The sequence below is a fragment of the Ptychodera flava genome, chromosome 6 (assembly GCF_041260155.1).
Source record: "Ptychodera flava strain L36383 chromosome 6, AS_Pfla_20210202, whole genome shotgun sequence".
Classification (NCBI taxonomy): domain Eukaryota; kingdom Metazoa; phylum Hemichordata; class Enteropneusta; family Ptychoderidae; genus Ptychodera; species Ptychodera flava.
In genome coordinates, this window is record NC_091933.1 from 33392934 (window position 1) to 33417492 (window position 24559).

At 38.8% G+C, this 24559-nt stretch overlaps 1 protein-coding gene across 2 annotated transcripts in view; it reads left to right on the forward strand.

Annotated features, from left to right (window-relative positions):
* LOC139135556 (leucine-rich repeat serine/threonine-protein kinase 2-like) overlaps positions 1-24559 on the forward strand; it is a 58736-nt gene that overhangs the window by 27104 nt on the left and 7073 nt on the right. For both annotated transcript variants that reach the window (XM_070703003.1, XM_070703004.1), the window contains 45 exons: positions 234-319; positions 852-964; positions 1338-1467; positions 1666-1802; positions 2674-2754; positions 3405-3550; positions 3902-4019; positions 4287-4387; positions 4653-4772; positions 5041-5140; positions 5846-5941; positions 7507-7661; positions 7999-8109; positions 8879-9015; positions 9610-9755; positions 10307-10427; positions 10676-10787; positions 11259-11333; positions 11595-11705; positions 12113-12211; positions 12463-12623; positions 13119-13239; positions 13470-13599; positions 14167-14329; positions 14778-14832; positions 15053-15169; positions 15367-15525; positions 16283-16362; positions 16645-16745; positions 17005-17105; positions 17254-17316; positions 17561-17643; positions 18436-18560; positions 19327-19433; positions 19799-19863; positions 20113-20170; positions 20591-20662; positions 20918-21088; positions 21492-21590; positions 22094-22222; positions 22465-22539; positions 22767-22871; positions 23336-23437; positions 23808-23912; positions 24227-24429. In XM_070703003.1, coding sequence (XP_070559104.1) covers positions 234-319; positions 852-964; positions 1338-1467; positions 1666-1802; positions 2674-2754; positions 3405-3550; positions 3902-4019; positions 4287-4387; positions 4653-4772; positions 5041-5140; positions 5846-5941; positions 7507-7661; positions 7999-8109; positions 8879-9015; positions 9610-9755; positions 10307-10427; positions 10676-10787; positions 11259-11333; positions 11595-11705; positions 12113-12211; positions 12463-12623; positions 13119-13239; positions 13470-13599; positions 14167-14329; positions 14778-14832; positions 15053-15169; positions 15367-15525; positions 16283-16362; positions 16645-16745; positions 17005-17105; positions 17254-17316; positions 17561-17643; positions 18436-18560; positions 19327-19433; positions 19799-19863; positions 20113-20170; positions 20591-20662; positions 20918-21088; positions 21492-21590; positions 22094-22222; positions 22465-22539; positions 22767-22871; positions 23336-23437; positions 23808-23912; positions 24227-24429 — 5045 coding nt within the window. The remainder of the gene's footprint in view (positions 1-233; positions 320-851; positions 965-1337; positions 1468-1665; positions 1803-2673; positions 2755-3404; positions 3551-3901; positions 4020-4286; positions 4388-4652; positions 4773-5040; positions 5141-5845; positions 5942-7506; positions 7662-7998; positions 8110-8878; positions 9016-9609; positions 9756-10306; positions 10428-10675; positions 10788-11258; positions 11334-11594; positions 11706-12112; positions 12212-12462; positions 12624-13118; positions 13240-13469; positions 13600-14166; positions 14330-14777; positions 14833-15052; positions 15170-15366; positions 15526-16282; positions 16363-16644; positions 16746-17004; positions 17106-17253; positions 17317-17560; positions 17644-18435; positions 18561-19326; positions 19434-19798; positions 19864-20112; positions 20171-20590; positions 20663-20917; positions 21089-21491; positions 21591-22093; positions 22223-22464; positions 22540-22766; positions 22872-23335; positions 23438-23807; positions 23913-24226; positions 24430-24559) is intronic.

Below are 24559 nucleotides of genomic sequence, written 5' to 3' on the forward strand. Positions count from 1 at the left end.
AATGAACGTCTTTACGATTAGAGAATAGATCTAGAATGAATATAAAAATGACAGTCATGTGATAGAAGAGTAACACCACCATGTCTTCAGTGTTCACAAAGTGTGGTAGTAATTTCAAAAAGACTCTGTATATAAACCTCTCTTTCACTCACATTACCGTGTGCCCCCGTCTTACCTCTTGCTCTCTAAATGGTATTTCATCTCGTTGGCATGATTGTCTCCTCTTTACTTAGGAGGCTGCATGTAGGGCACTTTGCAAACTACTTCAGCTACGACCAGAGGTGATTGACAACATTGGTGAAGACACGGAACACGATCAGTAAGAAAACATTATTTGGTCTCATAAGTTCGACAATGCAACGTACCTGTGGAAGTTACGCTTTTGTCAATGCTTGAAATGTTTCCGTTACGCAGAGTATGTATGTATGTATGTATGTATGTATGTATGTATGTATGTATGTATGTATGTATGTATGTATGTATGTATGTATGTATGTATGTATGTATGTATGTATGTATGTTTGTATGTATGTATGTATGTATGTATGTATGTATGTATGTATGTATGTATGTATGTATGTATGTATGTATGTATGTATGTATGTAGTATGTATGTATGTATGTATGTATGTATGTATGTATGTATGTATGTATGTATGTATGTATGTATGTATGTATGTATGTATGTATGTATGTATGTATGTATGTATGTATGTATGTATGTATGTATGTATGTATGTATGTATGTATGCATGTTTGTAAGAACACCAAGGATGTTTCCCTGAAATGGAGCGAATGATAGCAAATAAATACATATTAAGCATTTATTTCTTTTAAATTCTCGCACGCAGACAACCGACACACCTGGATTTATGTGACACTTTAATGAACTACGATGCTGAGGAACATGAAAACATCTACAAACTGGGTTGCTCTGCCATATGTGATATTGTCGCTGCAAGTGGTAAGCGTTACGTCAAATCTTACCCTTTTACGGCGCATCTCAGGAGGCCTTTAAGATGAATCACAGTAACTGGTCAAATTCACTTATTAGTTTTGAGCTGTCTGTGTTTTGTCCCCACTCTATGTGATTAAACAGAGATAGAGGACAATTGGTAGGTTGTGAACAAGGCTTGAATACATAATATTATGTAAATGAAGTACTTTCAATGTCAAGCATAAATTATATCATGCACACAATTTTGAAATAACTATGTGAAATGGATGAAAGCAAATAAAGCGTAATAAAAAAGGAAGGAATACAAATTTACCTAGTATCATTATTGCATTGGATAGATTCTTTCTCTTATGCTTTTTTCTCGCCCTCTACGATGAAGAAACAATAAGATGCAGGCTCGTAGAGCAAGGAATATTCGTGCCGCTTCTAAGAGGACTAGAGACATTCTTTGGAAGAAAAGAAGTGCAACTTGTCGCTTGCAAGGCACTGCGAAGTTTAGTCGAGTTCAGGTTAGTACTCTTCTGAATTACAAAGACGATGTATATACCCCATTTTAAATGGTGTATATATTCAACCCATAGCCAAATACTCTACAAGCTCTGCCTATCAGATTATGTAAACCACAGTCCCTCTGTGTAAACTATACCTCAGAAAGAAACAAATGGAAATTAAGCGCCCTGCATTATTTTCTTTTTTGCCTTTTTCAGTCACCAACGAGACAAATATCGACTTTCTCACGCCACCCCTCTCCTGAAGAACATTTCCAAGACGTTCATCACTTACATGGATGATCTGGTAGTTGTTGAAGAGACTATAAAGCTGACTGTTAGTGTCATCACTGTAGGTAAGGCAACGTCCAAAATTATGGCCATGGACATATCATTAGCCGTGATTTCCATCCATTGTTCAGTCAGTATATATTTGTAATTTGCAAATACCCAAATCGTAGTTCTACGTAAGCCAGCATGAACTCTTTCCCCGGACCCCTTTCTCTGACCAGCTTCGATACGTCAACTTGTTTTAATGGAAGTGGTTGAATCGATGTACTTGAAAACATGTCTCTGGTGAAAGGGAGAATACTTCAAGGTCAAGCGTTCGAATGATGTGTTTGCAAGGTGAATTTAAGTCCGTCCTTGAAATCCAACTCTTAAATAATGTGCACGCCACGAAACTGAAAGTTTTAAGTTTTCGTTCATGACCTGCTCCAGGCTACTTCAAACTGCCAGCTTTCATATCGAAATGTCACCCCTGAAAGTTAAGCAGTACAGAAACTAATTTCCCAATATTTACTGAAATTTGAAATCCAAAATGACCGCCCAAGTGTAACTCTGTGCGGAAAAATAAATTCCGATTTTCACGAAAACGAAACTGCGAAAATTAAATTTATTCCACATTCTTCTAAATGACTTTATGAAAGCGAAATACCACACTACTATAGTTTTGTAAAAATTGAGTGCCCAAATATCTGTAACCGAGGCGTACGCGCATTGTACGTAAATAGACTCACGTGAAAAGTCCAGTACTTCCAGAACGTCAATATGTTTTAGAAACATGAAAACAGTATTGTACTTGATACCCACACTTGACAGAACAAATGAAACCGAAATTGAAAAGTTATAATCGCCGTTCTTGATGAGTCCGATACAAACTGTTAATATACATTTTCACTTCAGCCACGCATGCGCGTTATTTCACTGTGCTCATTTTTATTCCAGATGAAATCAGTGCCGCTCTGAAAGATCCTGATACATTGACGGCTGTGGTCGAATGCATGGAGCGGTACCCTCAATGTCAAGGCAAGTCATGGGAAATCATGAATGCTCATGTCATCAAACAAGTACAGTCATTGATAATGCACGTGAACTTGACACATATTCGATTTACTACTAAAGAGAATTCGATCTTTTGACAATCACTGATACAGTGCTCATTCGTTCAATGAAATGATTTTTGTGCACTAAAAGGCTATCGAGGTAGATTAGCTATAGACGTTGAGTTTAACACCATAAGAATGTATACACTGCATTTCTGTGTTCAAAAGTTGGTCAAATTTTAAAGGACAGTGTCCACGACGTTGTTTTCACATACAGAAACTCAATGTATGTGAAGTCCAACCGTTCTTCGAGCACCCGGACTGTTTTTCTTTACGGTTTCATCACATTAAATATCACAACTCGTACGAGTTTCCCTTAGTGCCGCAGTAACAAAACAATACCCACTCAAAACAGTTTATCCGTGTGAATATAGATGATTGGAGAGCACGGCAAATGATTTCAAAGACAGCACAGAGAGACTTTCAAATGTATACGGCCACGAAGTGAATAATTGTTCACATGCAAATAATGGCCGTATTGGAAATATTGAACTGTACACTTCTACAGAAAAGTACACATTTTTCAAATTTTTTCATGACAATGTTTCATAACATTTTTGAACTTTTCAACAGTTGTTCAACAGTATGGTTTAAGACTTCTTCAGCAATGGGTTGACATGGAGTGGTTATCCGAAAATCCACCGGTGTCGGACAGATTACTGAGATTAGCTGTGTGTGCAATGAAAACCTTTCAAGAGATTGGCGACTTACAGTTCGAGGTAAAGCAGACTTTCAAAGTTCACGACAAGCTGTGATCGTTTCAGTCCTAAATGATGACGTAATCTTCTTTTTTGAGTGGATGTTGGGGCAATACAGTATTAGACGGTACCAACGGTATTAGTGTCATTTGAAGTAGAACATACGAGAAAAGAACCGACTCAAATTAAAACTTTTAACAGATACAAAGACTTTGTTTTTCGACAGTTCTGTGCGACGTTTGCGTCATCAAGTACGTTTCCCTGTGAAAATGCAATGATTTGGGGAGGGAATAGACAATTTCTAATCGCTTGTTTGAAAATCTGTTGAAAACTATTCTTTTGCATTTTAAATCATTTTCACTTTTCGTTTAGGCATGGAAAACGATTAAAACCTTGATTGACATGTCTCCAGCCGCAAATAAAATCTATACAGAAGATACGAATCACAGAGAACTGATTACGATTCTGTTGAAACATGGAAATAATACAAGTAAGCAAAACATTTAACTTATAACTATTGTCATCATTTTACGAGTCAGAATGAACTCAAAATATCCTATTAATAAGGTTTACATGACTGTTCGGCAGAACAACACGTTCCTCCTAAACGTGCAGAATGTAATCCTTTCCCGTTGTGATCAAAAGGAAACATGGACAAAAGAATCACGACTTATGACAAGAAACGACAGTGCAGACGATCTATCAACTGTTTCAACTTGACAACATTGATAAGTTTGGTTTTTTTTCTGTTTAACAGATCTACTAAGTTTTGCTCGGACATGCATGGGCAATGCGTGGCGAATTGAGGTCAGTAAGGATGAACTGTTACTCTCGAAGTCCAAAAGTGGTTCATTGGAGGTAAGCTTTGAGTGACAGATCGACAACTACCAGAATCACATTAGCATAGCAATCGCAGGGAAACAATAAACAACAATACACGTGCTCTAATTCAAAATTTCGAGGTTTTTTAAGTTTATCATCACATCATTATGGCAATTCTTTCCAAAGTTTGCTGTTCAGTGCAGAGGATTCGGTGCAAGATCGGGAAAGTAAACTTATTAGAGACCCATCCCAACTGATGCCCGCACCATAAAACATTTTCCATCTCCATTTTCCACAACAGGAAGTCGAATGCTTGCTACAGCTCGGTGCTAATGTCGATGCAGGCGATGGAACCAACACGCCACTCTGCCATGCGTGCACTAGAAGGAACAAAGCAATGGTCAAAGTGATCCTGAGACAGGTCAGTGCTGACGAATTAGATTCAGCTGACTGTGGTGGCGCTCTGCGACGTCCCCCGTCGATCTTGTGATTCGTAAAAAAAACAACAACATAGAACTCAACAGGCAAACAGTTCAATGTCACTCGAATGCCCGGTTATTAATAACCGTCTTTGAATGGAATTGAGCAGTCGTAAATGATGAATTTTCTGCTACAAGGTTACTTTTAATTTATGAGTATATTGCAAATCTGTGGTGAAATCTAGTTTTTACTTTTTCTTTCTCATTCAGAGAGGCAACAGTATCATGAAAGCGTTGGCAATATGTTTGCAGAATCAGTCATATGACATCGTTGGTATACTACTAGCACACATTGGTATCGAGAAACAAGGTATTGTTACTGTAAACTTAAGCTTATCTTATTCTACTTTTTAATCTGAGTCTTGGTAATATCACCTATACGGACAATCTCGTGCAGGTAGGATAAAACAACACCAGTGAACGGAACACGTCTATACAAAGACAATAAAATAACAATAGACAAAATGCTGGATTTCAAAGTTATATTTTATCGGTTAGTGCATGAGGGGCGTTTTGAAAAGGTGTGGTGTCTTCAATATGTACATGTTGCTGTTAGGGTGAGGAGAAAAATACGTGGAAATCATTAATTACAACTCCTCTTTCTACCTTACTGAAAGCTCAAAAGCGATGTGTTGATATTAAACATAGGAATACAATCTATATGATGGAAATGCAGTGAAGGGCAAATTGACGCCAAAATACACGGCCAAAAGCATCCTACTTTATGCTGTATCGATGCGAAACACATCGATCCAAGGACTCAAATTCCCTCTCCGTCCTACAAAGACATCAAGTTGCGCACCTTCCGAGATCGTTATTCAACCGTGCCAGTCTTATTTTAATCACTTGCGCACTGCCTTTGTGTGCCGTATACCAGTCCTTTTAAAAGACGATGTAAACTGAAAGAAAATTTGATCTACACAAGCGAGGAAGAAGTTTCTCTGTGGATAGTAAGGTCACTTGGTATCTCGAGCATTCACGTGCAGTTTGCTGCGATCGTTTTTTTTTTAACCAGGCGGATGCATTTCATGGAACGACCTTGGTCTGGATCACCTTGAAATCAGTTGGTTTGAATCGTTCGGTCCGGCTGTTCGTGCCTCGGATACTGCAGGTATGGTAAAATTCCCACTATCGCCCTTTTCACCAAATGTCTGACAAGATTTAGTATTTATTGAATAGATTTAGGGCCCAACTTCCCAAGGTCATGGAGAAATTTACGCCTATATACCAAGTATAAAGCTTCTAGCTCAGAATTCCGATGAATCTTATGAAGTAGCGAGAATATTCTTGCAGTTTAACCACCGACTCTTAGGGAGCCGTCATTATTTACGGCCTGGGGGGGGTCGGAGGAATTGCTTTTGAAACTCCAAAATTTCGAGTAACCCCCCCCCCTGCCAACCATGACGTGTTTGAGTAACCCCCCCTCTCTGCTACAGAAAATTTGAGTGACCCCCCCCTCCCCCCCCAAAAAAAAAAAATTGGGAAAGTTAAATATCTATGTGGATTGCTGCTGCGACAGGCCCTGTACAGACCCTGATTAAACCCTGTGGTATAGGTCTTTGTCGGAAGGAGGTTCCAATTGCTGTGGCAGGGGCTGATGTACAGGTCTGTATCAAGTGCTCTGGTGACATGCAGTTATTCTGTAGGATTTTTTTTTCAAGAGGGGGAAGATGTGGTGCGAAAGCACCACAAGAGACCGCATAAGCAGTCGCGGGGGAGGCCATTGGAGCTTTTGAAAAATAGAGGTTAAAATGGTGTTATTTGGTGGCACTTGGGGAGTATTTTTTTCGTATAAAAAACTCAATGGAAAATAAATCTGAGACAGTATTCCAAAACTTATATTTCAGTTCACTGATTTCAACTATATTTTTTGAAACCGAAAAAATAGCGACAGACATACATTTATTCACATTTATTATTTATTATTATTTTCCTGCAATAAAAGATGGGTTTGTTGTCAAGGCATTCAACTGGTTTTAAACTTTATAGCATCAGAATATTGCTTTACACATTTTCCCCTATCGGTAACCTATGAATGTAGAATATAGAAAGCAGACGTTTCTCATTAATGATCAGGCAAGTATATCAATCTTTAATCAGGAAATACTGAAAAATGTACTCAGTACTAGCCTCTAACATAAGGCTTGCCACGTCGAATAGCTGATCATTCTCGTCTGAAGATCACAATAACGTGAAACACATGGTGTAATGAGATTTTAGTTTCTACTTGAAACCACCTGTATTATGATTTATATATATATATATATATATATATATATATATATATATATATATATATATAGAATATATTGTGTGTGTGTCTCTGTGTGTGTGTGTGTGTGTGTGTGTGTGTGTGTGTGTGTGTGTGTACACAAATACCGGGTATGAATATACATATCTTTACTATATTGTTGTATTAATTCGTAACCCCACTAAATGCTTCAATACATGTCAACAAAATTGAGTAGCCCCCCCTTTCTCGTTCTCCACTTTTGAGCAACCCCCCCCCCCCCTTGAAGCTTTTGATTTTTGAGTGACCCCCCATCAGATTCCTCCGGACCCCCAGGTCATAAATAATGACGGCTCCCTTACACTGTGCACACTTACATGTAATCACCAAGTACTCGGGAAAAACAAATATTATTGAAATTGCAGTTTTTGGTTTTGCTCCCCCAGGCGTCAGTTTATTGACTACAGTTTCAGCGAAGGAAAGCCAGAAGTCACCACTCTCAAATCAATTAGATGGAACATTTACCCCGGCATTCCTATCAGTGAAGGTACTAGCCCTGTCTAACAATTCCCTGGCAGAGATCCCGGAAGACCTGTCTGAGGTAAGCGATAGACGAAGTTACTTTTCAGACTAACGCTTTTGGCCCTTCTGAGACTCGCTTGACCATAATTACAGTGATCATTACGAGTTGTGAAGGGCTGTAACTTTTATCCAGTCTTTTCCCGGTAATACATATGTAAGAAGAATGTTACATGGGATATTGTCACGCAAAACGGAATGAAATTTGTGTCATACGGAAGCTTTAGATGTGCACTGTTTTAGTATAATGTATTGCATTCCTTAAGATTTTCTAAAATCGAGCAATGCATGGAAAACGTGTGCTTCCAGAATTCTGGGGAAAATTGTAACACATATACTTTGGATATTTGTTTTCACAGTCACTGCCGAATCTGGAAGATGTCGATTTGAGATGCAATAGATTTGCCAAACTTCCACCGTGCTTGCTGAAGTTGAAGAAATTGCGTGTGCTGGATATGTCTTTAAATGAGGTGTGAATGTCACCAGGTTTACGTTTTCTATGCCCATGTCAGTGAAGCCAGGAAACAGAATGTGGTTTACTCCGTGATGTCCTCAGAGAGGGAGAGAGAGAGAGAGAGAGAGAGAGAGAGAGAGGAGAGAGAGAGAGAGAGAGAGAGAGAGAGAGAGAGAGAGAGAGAGAGAGAGAGAGAGAGAGAGAGAGAGAGAGAGAGAGAGAGAGAGAGACAGAGAGACAGACAGACAGACAGACAGAGAGAGACAGAGAGAGAGACAGACAGACAGACAGACAGACAGACAGAGAGAGACAGAGACAGAGAGACAGAGACAGAGAGAGAGACACAGAGACACAGAGACACACAGAGAGAGACAGAGACAGACAGAGACAGATAGAGACAGAGACAGAGAGGGAGAGAGCTTCACGTATTGCTTCAGAGTGTTAGACCATATAGTGATTGATGTGCGACATAATAGTGTAAATTTTTGCAAAACATTGTTTAAGAATTCAAACTTAATAACTTATCATCAACGGCGATTATTCGTAAGCCGGATACTATACTGTGACGATCACATGGTTGAAAATTCCCGGATTCAGCGGAAACGCTCATATCGACTGTAATGCGGAACCAGGGCTCAAATGTCGCTCTATCAGACCCTAGAAAACGGCAACGCCCCACATTTATTCGTTGCGAGTTTCTTGTCACCAAGCCGTATAGGATATGAAGAACAACCTGGCGATATCATAGAGACATAATTGTAGATTTTTTTCTTTCCAATTCAAAGATTGAAGATAGAAACGGCTATCATTCAGATATTTCGTCATCTCTCCTGCAACTCAATCTTTCCAAGAATCGACTCAAAAACGTTCCCAAACTTCTGACGAGCTGCACTCCGAATCTAGAAATCTTGTCACTGGCAGGGTAAGGTCAAGTTCTTTTTGTTACGCCATACGGCACTTTTCATCTCGTCGTAATAAGTTTTTGGAGACAATTTGAAGAAAAGTTGAAAACTGAGTGTAGTAACATTTATAATGCAAATCATGTTGTTTTAAGGTTGTTAAGGTCTCCACACTGATTTTTTCTTAATTTTTACTCATACTTTTTCCAGGAAAACTTTAAACCATTATCTTTCATCCAAAAGAATACAAAATAGAAGTAAACAAGCAAATTTTAGGATTACAGAAACAAATAACCAATATCTACTGGTATTTGACGTTCCAAATGATCGCTTCTCTGGGTCCTTATGCTAACCCTGTGCTGAAAAATTGAATTTTCGGTTTTCTTAAAAACGAAACGGCGAAAACTTCACTTACACAGCGGGTTTCATAATAATTCCATGCACACAGTGACAGCTGGCCGTCAAATTACTGTCAAAATTTTAGTTTGAAATGTCTTTCTTGAGGGCGCATCCTACACTTTACATATATGAAGTCTTCCATGTATACACATATAGTTCTTTTATTTTTCAGACACGTTTTACATGATATATTCTTTAATATTGATTCGTTATTTTAGAAATGCCATTTCTGCGACACGCTCTTGCAAGCTAAGAAATCTTAAGTCGTTGGATCTCTCCAACAACAAGTTGCAGGAGTTTCCCGAGGCGTTCTTTTTGGGTTTGCCTGCTCTGGAAACACTTGACCTTGAGTCGAACGAGCTTAGTAAGTTGCATTTATTCTTTTAAATATCTCGAATAGAAAGGAATCTGAAATGCATAACTTGGTCAAATAAGTGAAGTTAAAAACATACATAGAAACCTAAATAGGGATATGGTGTGAACAACGGTTTTGGCCAGACACACGTAGGTGTATTTGCCCACTAGTTTTGTTCTCGTTGTAAAACGTTATTTCTCGTTGACGTTCGTCTGCTCCCAAAATCACGACGGAATGCATAGTTTCCCACTTGTCATCACCACGTGTGTGTTATGTATAATGTTATTTGTCAGTAGCTGAATTTAGTCCGGACTGGAACTAATTTGTGAACTACAATATTGAATCTTTCTGATCAAAATACTTTGTAGTTGACAAGGCTGATATATTTTTCATGTCGATATACTGCACGGAGAAGAATAGGAAATAGGTATTTGTTTTACAAAACAAAAGTTACGAATATATTATCAAACATTACAGTTTTTGTCCTTTGAAGATATGCACTTTATCGGAACGTTCAATATACTGCATTATTAATCCATTTCAAAATGCTCGTTTCACAGAATCTCTGCCACCGAATGCAGCGGAGAAACTCACAAGTCTGAAGGTTGTGAAACTGTCCCGTAATCAGTTAGCAACTGCAGCGCCACACTTTATACCAAAGTTTCTCCTCAACCTTCCCAAGTAAGTGTGAACTACATGTATACCTGCAGAACTTCCAAATGTTCTCCCAAATTTACTGATAAAGTTTCGACGGTAGATATCTCTGCGTCTTAAGTATTTCATATTCTATCAGTGTTGACGGATGTAGTTCCATTCATGCTGCTGAACAACTCTGCACAAACCATATAAGCTTCATCGCAATTTTTTTTAGTGGCGATGGTGATGATAATAAATAGATTACATTTTCTTATGTTTGATTTTTTCAACAGCCTACAGACATTGGACATCAGATACAATGGTCTTGAAAACTTACCCCCACCCTCGTATTGGAAAACATTTAGCCTCGACGGGCTTCAGTTGTCATTCAATAACATTCGAGAGGTGAATACAAATAATTTGACACAGCGCATAAGAATAATTAATGTTTATGTATTTACTGATGCACACTGTAGCGTATGTTTCATATATAGGCCTAATTTCCCTGTAACGTGTGTGTGGTGTGGTGGTGGTGTGTGTGAGAGAGAGAGAGAGAGAGAGGAGAGAGAGAGAAGAGAGAGGAGAGAGAGAGAGAGAGAGAGAGAGAGAGAGAGAGAGAGAGAGAGATACAGACGGACATGCAGTGAACGAAAGAGAGACAGACAAGCAGACAGATAAAGAGACAGACAGACACAGAGACAGACAAGCGACAGTTATTTATCTGCCTATGTCTTCTCGTCTCTCTTTGTCTGTATGTGTCTGTGTCTGTATGTCTGTGTTTCTCTGACAACTCATGAATGGTACAGTAACATTTGCAGCAACTTTCATCCAGCGATGGTTTCAATGACAAATAAACATCTTCCAATTGTATTGCAGCTCGACATCAGCGACGGCATAGAAAAATGGAAGTCACTCCGAAGATTCTGTATCAGTGACAATAAACTGAAGCAGGTAAATAAATCAAATGTGCTTTCTCGTGCATACTACTCATATAAATCGAAGACTGTACAAGAGCTATAGAAGTCAGACTCCGAACTCCGTACCAACACGGTGTATTTCGAAACATACGGGTAAAAGCTCAACTTCTTGAATGTAATTGTCTTGCGCATACGCCAGTCTTTTCAAGTTAGCTTTATTCTTTAATTCACCAATGAATGTTCGATATCTCACCGCTTACGTCTCAGTCAAGTTTGCTTTCGCTTTCGTCTGTAGATACCAAAAGAGTTGGGGCAAGTCAAATCACTGACGTCACTGGATTTCAGCAACAACGACTCTGTACATCGGCTGCCAGATGAGCTGGGTACTCTGTCGAATGTCTGGGAGGTAAAGTGGTTTAATCTGTACATGTCATACTCACCATTGATAACAATGGGTTTGGGCCATACCATGAAAAGGTTAAAGAATTGATTTTTTATCATTCGAATGAGAGGACATGCGTTTTGAACGATGTTTTGTAACCGTCAATACACTTTCTTCTTACTTCGTTTTGTTTGATTCAATTACACTATGAAGATATGTAATAAGATAGAGGTAGTCATAACATTAGGAAGACTGAGACACCGATTTACAGATGTATTGCTTGATTGATAGATAGAGGGGCGAGTACGCTGAGACGGCAAGAAGGGGAGGGAAGGAAGGAGGAAGAGAGACAGAGAGCATACAGACATACACGTGTGACAAAGATAAGTACCATTCAAGTTTAAATAATTTTACGTTTTCTTACTGAACAGCTTCGCTTGGACGGATTGAAATTAGACTGGGATCAAATTCTTCCAAGAAACAGCACTCCAAGGGATAAAATCGCTTTCTTACATGGAAGACTCAAAAAGGTATGACTAGATTCATGAAATAATATCTGACGATGAGAGAGAGAGAGAGAGAGAGAGAGAGAGAGAGAGAGAGAGAGAGAGAGAGAGATTTGAATGCATGAACGGAGAAAATTACGTTCTTCTATAGTTGATATATTTTTTTTGTTTTTAATATTAAAGAAACATCTGACGGAACGCTTGTATAAATGGTTGTCTTTTGATCTGGAAAAGTGTGTCATGCATATTGTCTGAAATTCGTTTTTTTTTTCAAGGATGTGCCCAACTGTCGAATTAAACTGATGGTGGTTGGAAAGGCTGGACGTGGCAAGACCACGCTGCGTAAATGTCTACAGAAGAAACCCATGCCATCTTGTGACCTGGCAACCGTCGGCGTAGAAGTGGAAGAGTGGACCAAGAAGAGAGGAATTATCGAGTAATTATGCTGTATATTATTATTAATAGGGTTGGACCATGAGATTTCCGGAGGGAACAGTATTTGAAATTTCGAGACATGAAATAGATTTAGAAGATAGCTGTAGAGTATTATTCGTACTTTCTCTGTTACCCAATTTCCTCCTTGTTCCAGTTTTCCATCGATATGATTGCTGAATAATTTTGTAAAAGCAGCGAGGCTGAAACCTTTGAATACTTTTCGCTCTCTCCATTTTTTTGGATTTTGATCAAAGATCTTGATCAAAGATCTTGTGGTCAATCCTTTAATGTTTATGTCAGATTATTTATTGCTTATCATGCATCAGTGAGGTTGAAAAGTATTTAAAAAGTTAATATCGCATACGTTCAAGAAATGCCGTCTTGCCGTCATTACTATGCAACGTTCCTATGTATCTTCTAAACGTTAAAAAGATTAAAAGAGACCACTTTATACAGTAATAGAGTATTCACGTGCATATGTGTCTTTTCATTTCAGCAAATTGTCCAAGACAAGGTACAAACATGAGAAGTACTGTTTGAGTACGTGGGACTTCGCTGGGCAAGAGGATTTTTACAGTACGCACCCGATGTTCCTTTCTGCTAGATCCTTGTATTTGGTGAGAATACTTAACAATTCTTAACATTAATTTCATAATTTTGATGTGAATTCAGACAAACTTTGGACATACAAATATAGAAGTCAGTTTCCCGGACGTCGATTGAATCTTTTTCGACATCATCACTGAATTTCATGTCTTACCTCCATCGAGTCTGCAACTATGTTACCTATGTCATAAGAAGGCAAACACAATATGGTTCCTATAGTAATCACCCCCATTTCTGATAGGTGGTGTATGACCTTACCAAGGGACGCGAGGAGGTCGATTCTCTGCGACCGTGGTTGCTCACTATCCATGCCAGGTCTCCCGGGTGTCCCGTAATTCTCGTTGGAACGCACGAGGACAAACTACCGGAAGGTAAGTTCATTAATAGCGTTGATCGCGATTTCGGGTTTGTTACTAAATATAGCTGCACGCGCGCGACTTTCGGACAAATAAGCTGAAATTCGGACAAATTTTGTCGTTGTATGCGCGGCTGTTGTTGCAGCTTGTAGTCTCAGTCATCAATTCATACGAATAAGTGTGACGCTAAATAGCCATTCTAACACTCGCAGGTTTTATTTTCGTCGTTTATGCGGAAAATGCAGACAAATGTTTATTTATGCATATTAATGAGAGAGAACAGTGACGTCATTTGCGATCAACGCTATCGACCATCATTCTTTGTGTACAGTATCTTGCGCCGCTAAGTTTCTGACTATCGACATGACTGCCGCTGTATAACATCCCCCTCTCTCTCTCTGCTCTCTCTGTCTCTCTCTGTCTCTCTCTCTCATACCTATATTGCTATCTAGTATGTCACATCTGTCGTTCACTGTACATCAGATTATTAGATGCATTTGCTCAAAGAATCTTTCCTTTGCCATCTGACCTCGACGTCAAGGAGTCTTCTCACTGGAAATCTGCTCCGTTCATTATTTTCAGAGGGGAAGGAAGATTATCTCAGAGAAATGCGTGAGCATATTGAACAATACGCATCACCCGAGTTCCCAAATATCAATCTTCAAAAGCCGTTCGAAATTTGTGGCACAACGTTCAATGAAGGGGTAAAACAACTGAAAAGATACATCTTTGAAGTAATTGACAAGTAAGTAATACTCCTCTTTTAGATATTCCCTTTGGTTTTGAACGCGTACATTCGATAGAAGTGAAGAAATCAAGTGTTAGGGATTATTAACTTTTATTTAAAAAATATTATTCCTAATATTTCCTGGCAGGGAAAACAACTGTGATGGTATTATGCACCCCGGAAACAGAAATTTTCAAACGTTTGCTAAAATTTTCCTCCAATTATATATAATTAACTTTAAAGTAGTATCGTTCGTCATCAGGAATGAAAATCGGTGGGTCACCGTCCTAAGTGTGGTACCAGAGAAACAAATCACCTAAACATTTATCGCTATTTAAAATTAACAATGACCGCCCTCCCTTGACACAGAGCATAAAACTGGTTCTATCTACTGAAATCTGTTTGTTTGTTATGCATTGCCCTGCCTCTTTCATTCAATGATGTCTTGCCAAACTTTGTTTTGCAGTTACAAAATCGGACGCGAACACGTCATCGGGCAGATGATTCCGCAGAGTTACGTTGTAAGTAAAATATTGCATTACTTGGAGACTACTTTGGAAACTCTTTTGACCAGTCGCCAAAAGCTAATGAAAATCACCAGTGTTGATCATGAATTTCGCTGTTGTATCTTAGTCCAATGGATTTATTACTGTGACGTCTTTACTGATGTCATTCTGCCCTGTAAATTTCAACCGTATTTCCGTTGCCATGGATACTAATACTTGTTATTTTTTGCTGCAGCAACTTCAAGACACTGTTCTTGAGACCGCCAAAATCAAGTCTGTCCTGAAGTACGACGACTTAGTTGCATTGGTGCGAGACCGGGATATACAGTTGACCGAAGACGAACTCCCACACGTAAGAACAATATTCTTTCTCACCACGTACCTGAAATTATGATATCATCCAGCACTTTGTACATTTATTGTAAAATTACCTTATCAGCATCAACGTAGTGTTACATGCATTGTGGGTAGGTGCGTATGCCTCAGGGTCATCTGATGTACACTATGTTTTTGCTATATGCTATAAGTGTTCAATTAATTACGTTCCAGGCTATAAAGTTTCTTCATCAATCGGGAGTGTTGCTGCATTACGACGACCCAGCGCTACACCTCAGAGATTTGTATTTCATCGATCCCCAGTGGCTTTGCAAGATGATGGCCAAGATCGTCACTGTCAAGGAGATCAATCCATTCATCGATAACAACGGGGTATGTTGTAGATACTTTCTAGGATAGTTTTTCCAAAGTGATTTAAACCGGGTTGTAAACAAACTGTCCTAGAAAGCACCCTTTCTCTCTGCTATGCTTATCACACGTATCGTAATAGATAGTCGATCTTGGAGTTTGGTCGATCATAAAAACTTGACCGTATCACACCTTTTTGTTATCGACTTGCACTTGCTTCAAGCTGAAGCTCGTATTCAGTTCAAAATTACATCGATAACGTCCAAGCGAACCGAGTATCTGAAATTATGATATCATCCTGAAAGGAATTGATTTAGCCGTACGTTCAGGCTATCTGGATATCTCACTTCCACTGATCAATTACGCTGAATAATCCACGATGGAGTGACAGTGGTTACACCTGTATCATCCCGACATGTAATAATTAACCCAGTATGTGACACTATTATCCGAACTTTAATACAACCTACATACATGGTATGTGTAGATATTTTTACACGTTAGGTTCAATGACAAGTATTGAATCCTTAAAAACGAATGAATTCTCTGCAAATAGCTTAGTCCCCGATGTTCGCGAATGCTGTGATTTGTATTTTGTAATGATTATTTACATAAGGATCAAGTGACAGTATACTTGAATAACCTCTAAATATCAGTTTTCCCTTTCTCTGTACATAAGTTGTAGCGTTTCCGGTCTACGGCTAAGCAATGACCTAGCGCTTTGATTAATCTAGAGTCACGTACACTAACATTGAACTTAAATTAATGATGCTTTCCTAAGGTGATGAAGAAAGCACACCTCGCCATACTGCTGAAGGGCTGTGATTTCTCAATCGAAGCGTACCAAAGTTTGATGCAAAAGTGAGTATGACAAGTAAGAGTATGACAAGTGAAAAAAATAACTAACCAGATCACTCTACAGAGTGCAGTCTGCAGGTTTCTGATGACTTTCATTTAAAAAGCGTACTTGCTAGATTTACCACAGTTTTTTTAATTTCATGTTCATCTGTACGTGTAATAATTGTCGCCTTTAAACGTTAGAGTTTATGAGAGCCTTTTTTAAGTTACGATAAAACAAAGTTCAGAAGTATTTCCTCATGTCAAGAAGACAAACAAGATCGATCACTTATCTTTTTTTTTCAGATTTGAGATTGCCGTACCTAAAGGTGAAGACGAACTGCTCATTCCGAGTAAGATGTCCGAAACGAGACCAGACATCGACCTCGGCGAAATCCAGCAAAGAAGTAAGTATTTCAACGCCCAGAAAGGATTTCTCCAAATGTTGAAACCAAATTACTTGACATTTGCAATTTTATGGACTTAAAAATTAACGTCCGTTGTGGATGGGTGTTACCATTCGATTCACACAGCGCCACTCTCAGTAGTTGCCTCGATACGATATTGCTAAGGCCACACATTCAGTTCAAAAGAACATTTCCCGATTAAAAAAGAAAAAATGAATTCAATGTTGACTTGTATTTTTGATAATATTTTATCCTTCAGGCTTATTGACAAGGCATTACAAGATGCAATACATTCCGATCGGTTTCTGGTCAAAACTTATCGCAAGGTTGATCTTGTTTTCGCGAACTGTCATAGAAGAGGTAAGAATTACATTCTTGATTAGTACCAGGAGAGAGAGAGAGAGAGAGAGAGAGAGAGAGAGAGAGAGAGAGAGAGAGAGAGACTGAGAGGTTGGCATCGAGAAACCCACGCATTTTATTTCTAATTTATATTTTTTTTATCTCCAAGGTTGAAGGTCAGCCAGTTTCCCACAAATATTGGAAAGAGGGAATGTATATCCATTGGTCACAGGTAATTGACTATATTATACTATATTTCATCAACTTTGTTGCATTTCGTTACATTCTTTACTCATAAAACTGGATTGTAACGCTGAACTCATTAAACTTTTGAAATTAAAATAGCAAGTCAGCTGGCAAACTGTAAGGCTTATTCCTGAAAGTTCTGTCAATTTGGCGCAAATAATGAAGTCATATTTACAGCTGATTACATTGTCAGACGGTTTTATTTTAATTTTTTATCCTTTGTCAATTAGGAGGCGTGCATTTTGCTTGAATCGATAGCAGAAGAACAAAATTGCTTTCGCATCGTCGTACCTTACACAAAAGAAGGAAAAAGGTAAGACTGAATTCAAGGTTTCGTTGATGCAGCGACGGAGAACTTGACTGTGAAAAACAACTCTAAGGTTGAAACACCTAACATCACCTCTAGTTCACTTCTAGTTTGTTTACAGAAGGTCAATGTGTCTTTTTTTCACGACTTTGACTGTGTTACGTGTACCTGACATGTACTTCATTCATAGTATTTCTGTGCTGTACTGTGTCCTATACAATAATACGACTTTTGACCAATGATTTTTGGATAGCGGATGGGTACGATTGCTACCAATCTTCTGGTAGATAGCATAGTCATTGTTTTGTTAGTAAATGATGTCTAAGAAAATGTGTATATATACAAAAAATAACAGAATGTTAGATTATGACGAGAATCTTGATTAATTAAGATGTCTTATCACGGCTGAATTTCATCACGAAAGCTAAGGAGAAATGTCCTTGAAAATTTTAAAGGTATAAAGTCACCAGTAATCTAAATATGCCCATATATGGTCAAAGGGGCGTTCCTTGTATTCAAAATGCCCACGTGAGGGCGCTGTTTTTAAAAAGCGGCCACCCGCTTAAAATCTGTGATTGGTTAGATTTTCTTTTTCCATGGTAACTGTGGCAAAATTGGAACAGGTGACAGTATACCTCCAAGATGAAGAGGTATACTAGTTCACATGCGACAACACTAGGCAGAAGTCAAGAATAGATACGGTCGATACGATAGTAACAAAATTATTTTTGATGATTTTTTTTTTATCCGTAAATGATTACTGTACAGTTTTCATCATAAGTTTTGGTCTTTGCACAGGTTGCTGGGCTACGTTGTCGATCACACCGATGACCTCATCGAGGAATGGTATCCAGGACTCACCGAAGTTCTCCCAACGGGAGAGGAGTCGATCGTACGAACGTCTCCGTGTCCGGAATGTGGAGGTTTGTATAGATTGGTAAAAGCAATTTTTAGCAGAGAGAAAGGCGCACGGCATCTGATAATATTTGTGGGTTTTTTTTCAAAATCATCGCATACCTGTTGATTGTAGTCTCCTGACGAATCTATCCCTATATCGTGCGGAAAGGGAACGACCAAAAATTTATCAAGAAGTATCACATTCCGCGACACAGTTGCCCATATTTGGATGAACGCGTCTATTGTCGGATCTATTTCAGCATGTAAACAACGCGCGCAGTTCAAAGGTTGTCGTCTGCACTTTAGATATAAATGTCTTGAATATTCCTATGGATGATATTGCTTGTTTTGGCCCGCTAACATCAAAACGAATTGATCACATTACCAAAGCGATGTACATGACATGAAGAAATTCAAGATTCCGAAAATAAAACGAATGACATCATTTAATGATGTCCCACCGCAACGGGATGCGGCTTCAGCTGCATTGCTAGATAATGCATGTCACATTCATATGGCAAAACAGATGGCACTAAATGTCAGTTTCTCATCTCCAATTTGGAAAAGATTTTCCCATATCATATTGAAATTTCAAATGCGGTACACTATATCATAAAACCTTTCCGGCCCGTTTTGTATAGTAGTTTGGCGCCCTCGGTTATACCGTTGAAGGGCTGTATCCGCAATGAGACAACGGTTACCAGCAACTTCAGCAGGGCCGTAAAGATTACTATTGCACGAGCACTAACTCTACATGTGTACCTAATTAATCTTTCAATCATCGATTTTCAGGCGCTCACCACTTCGACCTAGCAGACATCACGAGCGAGTCAAATGAGAGTGACTTCGTCGTCTGCACTGAAGGCAATAACAACATACATGTATCTCTGGACAGGGTGGTATGTAAAGTTATTCCCACGGTTTTTATCGTCGAAGAAGATTTCAATCGTTCTCATAATATTGATTAAGTTAGTTCAGGGGGAAATTCTAAGCCGGAGGGAAACTTAAGCCTTCTAACTTATTCGATGTAATTTGTGATCTTTTAATTCGTGTGATACGTATATTAGATAAGAAGTATACGCAATCATGTATCTATGGAAAGGGATGTTCGTCACTTAAGTTATTTCCACCAAAGCGTACACCCGTCCGCCGAAATTTCAAGGTTTGAAAAATTGTACAGAGTTTAAATTGAAAAAAAAATCGATATATTGTAAAGAATGAATTTTTTCTTGGACGTAATTTAACAACTTGACTTGTCTTCCAGGCCCCGGATGTGCTGCTTGAAGATCTTGACACATTGAAACTCGACAATTTTACATTTGATACGAGGTACGTACGGTAAGAAGCTTTTAAGGGAGTTTTACTCCTTTTCAAGATAATATACCATCTGTCCAGTTGTGCAATCTAATTTCTCTGTTAAAGATATGAATGTTGATGAATATATTTGGTATTCTACAAGTTAAGTATTATGACAATTTGAAGCAAAGGTCAGAGGTTAAAGCTTCCATTCCCCTTTCATCTGTCAATCATTGTTTACAATCACGTGTTTTCTTTACAACTATCTTCACACACTCATAGCATACTGCTAGGGAACGGGGCGTGCGGAAAAGTCTACAAGGCCACCTATAAAACTCAGGTAAGCAATTAAACCATAAAGTGTGCACCAACGTTAAGGGACTTGTAATGTGAGGGTGATGGTGTGTTTTGGGAATCAGATATTGCGTTATGTGCCTCGGGACATGCTCGGACTCAATTTTTCTGATAGTTTACTGGTCTACCACTTGAGCAAATAAAGCTTTCACCATCTTGCTCAGTAAAAAATAAGGTAATTTGTTTCTCTAGTGCAAAATTTTGTACGGTAAAGCCTCATTTTATTTCTTGATTTTGAAAAGCAGCGATTTAAGGTTTCTTGGAGGAAAGTTTGAGCAAAAGTTAAAGTCCTTCAGTTTCGATGCGCGTACTCCGTTAGAAAGAATTTAATATGACGTAACTCCCCAATGCTACACACCATAACTTCTTCATTGACCCAACAGAGTGGTTTTTTCTTAACTTTCAGGACGTGGCTGTCAAAGTGTTCGATAAATATATGCGTGGAGACTTTCATTCACACAGAACTCTACGACAGGAGGTGAGTGATAAGTATGTGAATTTAGCAAATGGGACTTAATTTTATCTTTTCTCGTTACATTTTGGTGGTGATGATGGTAAGCAGTTTGATTAAGATTTTTCAGTAAAGGCTGCATGACACTCCCAACGGCTGTTTATCACAGTAGGACGTTTTGCATAAACAAATCTGTGATCAAAAATGTTTGATTGAAGTTATCAATCCCGAGGAAGCTTTTTCGCTGATTGGTTTTTACCCCATTTTTGCATGCAATGCCAGGTCACGGTGTTACGAAGGCTGTCACACATCAGCGTCGTCTCCATGGTTGGGGTGACGCTTCGTCCCAGTCGTGTCTTGGTCATGGAGCTGGCCCCGCTCGGGTCCCTGAGAGATGTGATCGAAGGGAAGAAACGTCTGAGTAGAGTTATGCAGCATAGAATAGCATTACAGGTGAGGGTGAAAAAAATTCAACATCATTTGTTCACATAGGTAGCAAACTGAAGACGACCTGCCCTGTCAATTGTCGTGTGTTCACGGTGCCATGTTAATTCCTATGGCATGATGAGAGAGCCTCAACATTTCAGTATCCTATGTTAAATGACACTTTGCTTTTTTGTTTTAATATATGCGTGTACGTGTGCAATTTGCTCACAATAATACTTAAAATGATTAAATTAGACGATTGCTACTTCATTTGCAACAAGATGTGAGGCCGTGACGAATTTTGACAACCAGCTTGACATAAGAATCATTATATTACTGTGCCTGTGTGTATCTACAGGTTAACTTTCATATACTACCGAAAATAAGTCACCTTAAAAGATAGCTTATCCTTACATTTTCTCGTGATCAGGTGGCCGAAGGTTTGGAATTTCTTCACAGCCAGGGAATCATCTACAGGGATCTAAAACCCGACAATGTCCTCATGTATTCTTTGTCTACCACCGATGCGGTAAGTATTCATTTTCGATTCACACTGCTAGTCTATCATGTCGAGCTTCTTAAGGTTATACACCTCATGGTCACATATTTCTGTATATTCGGTCTTCTAGCTAAGGACAAAATTTCGCAGAGAGGTGGGGTCACCCTACATGTATATTTACAGTCCTTGCAAGGTTTATCGTTACCAAACACGGGCGTCTGCATCTGTGTAGATAGAGGTGCTATTAACTTTAATGTGGTGATTTTTGCGGAAATTTCAACATGAACTTTTTCCACATAGTTAATGATCATTAATTTAATGATCAGTAAATGGAGGACAGTTTTGAAGTACTTTGCTTCTGAAGTCTACAATTGCGAAAGTTAAAGCACCCCTTATTATTCATACTTGATAAGGCAAAAGTGTGAGCAAAATATAAACATTTAATTTTAAAAGTGGCGTCATCTTCAGGTTTCGATACTAGTAGTAGATATTCTGAATTTTTAATGACTGATCACTGACTTTTTTTTAAACAGATCAATGCTAAGATATCAGATTACGGTATTTCTGGATTTGCCAGTCTCGTTGGTCTGACGTCATCGGTAGGCACCCTGGGATACAAGGCCCCTGAAGTAGCGCAGAAAGACGTCTTGTACGATGAAAAGGTGACTTATCCAATCCAAGATTGTTTTGTTAGATTCTTAAACTTTCATTTCGCATGTTTGCTTTGGACAAATATCAACGTCCCTTAACGATTTTCAAACGTCACGCCTTTCCGACCTCTGACCTCAAACTGCACGGTGCATCTTTCTGAATACACGTGCATGAGATATTTCTTATACAACGTCCCCTCACTTACAAACTCCTTACCTCTTTTTTTTAATTTTCCTGACCATTTTACTTACAGGTCGACATATTTTCATTTGGTGTTTTGCTGCATGAGTTAGAAGTTGGTCCATCGGCCTATGATCTCGCCGCACAGGTACGTGAGGTCATATGCAGATTTACTAAGGTCATCAAAGTTATAATTTGTATCGACCACTCTCTGTTTTGATAATGATCAATTGTGATGAACATTCCTTGACATCACAAGTCCACCACTGCCATGGCAACATTGTACATTGTCATTTTTGTTATTGAAGCATAGTACAAAGTATGAAGTTTATATGATACTACAAGAATCTCTAAAGTCACGTGTCGTTCATTTAGGGTCAGCTGACAGCTAGCCTCCGGGAAGGTAGAAAGGATACATATCCAGATTTGCGGGATTTGACGATACAGTGTGTGTCCCATTTACCTGAACAGAGACCGTCGGTGAGTAAAAGCAACAAAAACGAACAATTCGACAACGGTCGTCGCATGTGAAAACGACGTTTGCTATTTCTGAAACCGAGTTCAGATATAGAAGTGATGAAACGAAAATGAGAAAATGTTGATATCTTTTTTCCTTTTCCTATTGTCGGAAAATGCAATTTTAGTGTCAGGATTGCAAGTGCATTTCGTATTGTAGAACCTACAGCAGTGACATCACAAAGGGGCAAATATCAATATGTCAGAGACTTTAGCCTTTTCACCTTGTCATAGCAAGCAAGTAAGTATGTAAGGCATGTACAGTAACTTGATGAAAGAAATTACAGTTATGACGTCACGATTAATCAACATATTACTAATGCGTCATGGGTAATATGTTGATTAATCTCAATATTCTCCATTACCATCATGTGTAACACAATGTCGCTTACATGCGGTATCGTTTTCTTCCCTATATCGCCTTCTAGTCCAAAGATGTTGTCCGTCGGCTGCGGTCCCTTGACCTTCTTTGTTTAAAGAGGGTCATCAAGGTGTTTGACGATTACTCCGTCGAGGCGGCAGCCATTAGGGTGAGTCTGACACGCTGATATTGTATGGTTCAAATGATGGAAGACGACAAGGACAATAAACAGAATGTCCTATTAAGTTTTACGCGCCTCGAAGCCGAATGATATAAAATATTGCTGACAGTGTTCTTAAAGAAACCATAAAGCATTCTCTTTTAAAGTCAAGAATAAAAGCGATCATTATGCGAATGTTGTCGCTATAGAAACAAACGACATAAAAATTTACCGACCGTTGAATTCAAAATGGCCGGATTTTCATTTCTCATGTATAAATTATTCATTCAGAAATCCTACTACAGTCAAAATTCAGAATTTTTGTTATTTTTTCCCCTCTGGGTTCTCATTTAGTTATTTGTATATCATATTCCCGCAGAAGTTCCAAGATGGCGGTGAACGGAAAATGGAATTGTGGGTAGCCGGTGGCAAGCGAAAGGAAGGTGTTGTGGCATGGACTAACATTTCAAACAAAAACGAACCAGTAGGTCACATTCATTTGTATGTCTCCCCGCCATTATTTTCACACATTTACACGCCTATGACAAGTTCCTCGGCGCTTTTGCTTCTTTTGACATTGTAAATGAGGGAGAGACAATTCTACTGCGCGTACAATATTTTCGATCAAAAGCAAAGTTCTTTAACTCTGTAGTGACAGGTCACAAAGTAACTAACTCAATAAAACATTTGTATCGTTACGTACTTCATTGATATACTAGTGTACTCTACATCGATGTTGTCTATAACTGATGTTATCTAATAAGCTTATTGATCCAAAATCGTATTTCCAATCGACAGGAAACAGTTCACATGTTGAAAGGCGGTAAAAAGAATTCGGTCGCAGAAGAAAGGATAGAGTCGCTGATATGTCTTGGTTCCGACACTGTCATGTTTAGCAACGCCAAGAACAGAGTCTGGGCGTGCGATTCACGAAAACATGAATGTGAATTTGAATTCCCGAAACTGGAAGACTCGGTACCGTGTCTCCAATCGTATGATGGGTGAGAAATACACTTCCTGTCTACAATGCCGATTTTTTTTTCAGCATAAAATTTTTCCAAAGAAGTACATTTGAGTGAATGATTTGCCTTCTGTTGCGGACAATTCATTGAAATTGCACTTTCCAGGTGC